Source organism: Sorghum bicolor, chromosome 8 (genome assembly GCF_000003195.3).
Source record: "Sorghum bicolor cultivar BTx623 chromosome 8, Sorghum_bicolor_NCBIv3, whole genome shotgun sequence".
NCBI classification, from domain to species: Eukaryota; Viridiplantae; Streptophyta; class Magnoliopsida; order Poales; family Poaceae; genus Sorghum; species Sorghum bicolor.
Window position 1 is genome coordinate 3,770,284 of NC_012877.2, and position 3,823 is coordinate 3,774,106.

General features: G+C 41.0%; 1 protein-coding gene across 3 annotated transcripts; it reads left to right on the forward strand.

Annotated features, from left to right (window-relative positions):
* Positions 957 to 3,368, forward strand: LOC110429598. Of its 3 annotated transcripts, none has more exons than XM_021445759.1 (3): positions 957 to 1,645; positions 2,479 to 2,578; positions 2,792 to 3,368. In XM_021445759.1, exons 1-3 carry the CDS (start codon positions 1,368 to 1,370, stop codon positions 2,831 to 2,833), a joined length of 420 nt encoding a protein of 139 aa, XP_021301434.1. In that variant the 5' UTR covers positions 957 to 1,367; the 3' UTR covers positions 2,834 to 3,368. The 3 variants fall into 3 exon arrangements, with proteins under 3 accessions (XP_021301434.1, XP_021301435.1, XP_021301436.1); XM_021445760.1 differs by having other exon boundaries at positions 2,496 to 2,578; XM_021445761.1 differs by having other exon boundaries at positions 1,177 to 1,645; positions 2,479 to 3,368.

Here is a 3,823-nt window from a genome sequence, read left to right on the forward strand (position 1 = left end):
GTAGTGATAGTATCAGATATCCACCCACGTTTTTTTTGAATGCAGACGTGGAATTAGAGAGAAAAAATAATTAAAAATAGATGTGAACCGAATACGAATTAATATCTGTATGGACATGAGTTGGAATAATTACGATGGCAGACATCAGGGCGGTGTTTAGTTCCTACGCGAAAAATTTCGTGATACGTAGCACTTTCGTTTATTTGTGGTAATTATTGTCCAACTATAGACTAACTAGGCTCAAAAGATTTGTCTCGTAAGTTTTGACTAAACTGTATAATTAGTTTTTATTTTCGTCTATATTTAATATTTTATGTATACGTCTAAAAATTCAATGTGACGGAAAATCTTGAAAAATTTTATGTTTTGAGTGGAAGTAAACAAGACCCAGTTGATGGTAGAGGGGGCAAAATGGGCCCGCCGACATGACTTCTACATTGACGTCTCCCTAAATTTGTCTCATGATTTACAAATAAACTGTGTAATTAGTTTTTGTTTTTATCTATATTTAGTGTTCCATGCATGTGCAGCAAGATTCGATGTAACGAGGAATCTAAAATTTTTTGGTTTTTAAGATAAACTAAACAAGGCTGACAAAAACATCGTCTATCACTAACGCTATTAAATACTAAATAAATTTTAAAAAATACAAACACCCATACTAAATAAAAACGAAGTATAGATCCAAGTATTTAACCGAAATGATTAGAGCAAGTTATCGGGATTGATTAAAGACTAGTCGGTATTGCTCGCACCATAGAGTTTCGAGACTCGTGGCTTCACCGTATGCTGACGAGTGGCACTGGCTGTTTTGCAAAACTCTCCTTCAGTTTTTTGCTAACTAACCCGCGGTTTACTTCCTTAGATATTCGCCTCTTTTTTGTGAAGAACTCCACCAAAGCATTTTACAGAGAGCCCCCTCCACCGGTCCACCCGCCCCAAACCCTAACCCTCTCCTCATTCCTCTCTATCTAGCTCCCAGTTCTCCTAGCCGCCGCAACCCCTCGCGTACAGCTGCGCACGCCTCCTGACTTGTCACCGTCTCTCCACCTCCACGGGCGCATCCGCGGTGATGACGACATCCTCCTCCACTCTCCTCCACGGGCGCATCTACGGCAACGATATCCTCCGCTTCAGCTACTACACGGTGGGGGGCAGTCTCCTCTGCTTAAGCGAGGACGACAGGATCGATCTGGGCAGATCCTCGCATCAGCTCGCTCAAGATCAAGTCGGTGAGGGGCGGGTCGTCCCTCTCGAGTCGCCGATGTCCTTGCGCATCGTGCGGCCTCTACGACGAGGGGGAGCCTGACTGCAATTCCTGCTTCCTTCTCCTCCGGTGGCACGGTCATGCCCTCTCTTGCGCAGCAATGGCGTCGAGGGCTCAGTTATCCGCCTATCCGTGCCACCATGTCGCGTTCTGCCGTCGGCGACAATCCAAGCGGAGCCTCGGATGGGATCGTGGAGGTGAGCCATGGCCGACAACTGACTGCACGGAAGGGACCACCGATGGTTCCCAAGCCAAAGGGGACAACATCCCTGGCACCTACCCCGCGTTCATTGCCCCAGCAGCACCCATCACCACCTATGCAGGACTCGACGTTGGCATTGATAGCGCACAGGAAGCGTTCGATCGAATGGCCATGAGGTAAACAATGTGTCCTTTGGTCTCTATGTTTATGCCAAGAATCGCAGGTTATTTGGGCTGTGTTCCTAATCCTGTTTCCAGTACTAGCAATTCCTCTTTGATAATTATTTACTCACCATGATGCATGTATTTATGTCATGAATGGAACGTGAGGATGTCTGAAACAAACTGGTCATTGTCCTCCCGTGGGGTCAACTACCATTGTATGAAAAAACTCTTTTTGCTACTCACTATTGATGCAAGCATCTTTACGTCAAAACGATTTAGATATATCTTGATTCCTGTGTGCTGGAAAATGAACATAAACAAAATATCTAGAGGATCAGAGTTCTACCCTGGTATTCTCAATTGAGAAATTATAGCGCTCAGTACGTTTGTTGTCGATCATCTGGGGAAAGGGCTACCGTATCCTCTAGACATGCAACACAATTGTGAAATTAGAACCACCTAAACTAAGAGAACCATCATTTTGAGGACAAAAGAAAACAAAGGCACTACATTTTAGTAACCTGTCAATAAGAAAGAAAAGTTGTATGAACCGTGGAGGATCAGGATTCTGGCTTGGTTTTTCTGATTTTTATAAAGAGAGTGCTTTTCATTGAATGTTGGGAGAAAAATGGAGAAAAATGTCTTTTTATGCCACAATGATGTGTCTTTTCTTCCCTCTTATTTCTGCAGGCATTTCCACAATGATGTGTCCTTTTATGTCTTTTTATTTCCACCCAATGACCTAGCTGTAGAGTCATTCTGCAGGCATACTGATTTTATGGCTTTTCTTTTTGCACATTATTTATTTCTATAATACCATTCTTGTGTCATTTTGTGAACTTTAGTAATCATTCCCCAACAGACCGAGAAGGAAGAAATTGCAGCCCTCTCTCAAAATATGTTCCTACTCTACACCAGAGTTCACACGACAGGATGGATGCTCTGGTTAGTTCCATCCTATCATCTAAGTTCATATCACAAACAAAAATGCTCTACACCTCTACTAAGTTCATGTATAGCAACACCCTGTATATTTTAGTTGTTTGTACAAACCACAAGGACATATGTATCATGATTATCTTGTACGTACATAACTGCATAATGATTAATAGTATTGGATTCACTAATTCCTTGTTGCCAACCATTGTGATTGTGGAGGCTGAGTCATCAACCTTCTCACGGAGGTTATCAGAAGTGTAGAAGCAATAGGATGAGCAAGACAATGATGAAGGGACTACTGCTTTCACTAAGAACTGGTTGTCTGAAAATAATAAGAAATCCAAGTATTTTCTGCTTTCTTCCTTATATCTTCCTTTTTCCATTATTTGGCGTGGAAAACACATTATACCATCATTCAGTGTGCAGAACCCCAGAGGAGAGTAAGAAGCGACCCCTGGAGGAGAATGATATTGCTACTGACTTACTGAGGATGATGCTACTGAGATGTAGTGAAAGTGTGACGTTGGATCATGTCACATCAAGCAGATCAATTGAAGTTAGGACTGATGCTATTTTGTTTTTAGTATTAGAGATGAGACATTTTGTAGTGAAACATAATTACATTATGCAAGCAAACATGACATGTGGCTGCAATTTGGTCTAGCTAGGCTGTTTGTTAGACTGTCTGTGTCTTTTTCCTTTTGTAAAAGCCGTAAGATTTAATGAAAATATTGAGATATGTGTGTACAAGTAGGAATGTTGACTTTAATGAAAATTTTGAGATATGTTTATAAAATTCTATGGTTGATAAGTAATGCTTGACAATGTATTCTAGACAGGGCGCCTAATGTTCCATCATTAGCACTAGATTACTCTTCAGCTACGAAAATGTTAGCAATAACTGTGCTTTGTATCTTAAATGTATCTTTTATTTATAGTTTTTTAAAAATCATTGTAGGGCGCCCGAAGGGCGCCTGATGTTCTAGTATATTTAATAAGTTGTCTGCAGTTTCTGCTGCAGCTGTTTCGGCTGTTATATAGATCCAAGTATTTAACCCAAATGATTAGAGCAAGTTATATGATAAGTTGTCAAATAGTACTTGTCTCTAAGACACTTTCTCTTTCTTATTTCCTTTCACAACACTTGCTATTTGCGTCTACCACTATCTATGCATCCGTGCCCTATCATCTCTCTCCTATCATCTCTCCTCCACATCAGCATTAGTTTGACTATAAGTCTATTATTGTATC

Excerpts from the sequence above, each read along its gene's own strand:
- LOC110429598 (XM_021445761.1), top strand. The coding sequence starts at position 1,368 with ATGGCGTCGAGGGCTCAGTTATCCGCCTATCCGTGCCACCATGTCGCG. Across the intron at positions 1,646-2,478 it reads TTCGATCGAATGGCCATGAG|TAATCATTCCCCAACAGACC; the intron begins GTAAACAATGTG and ends TGTGAACTTTAG.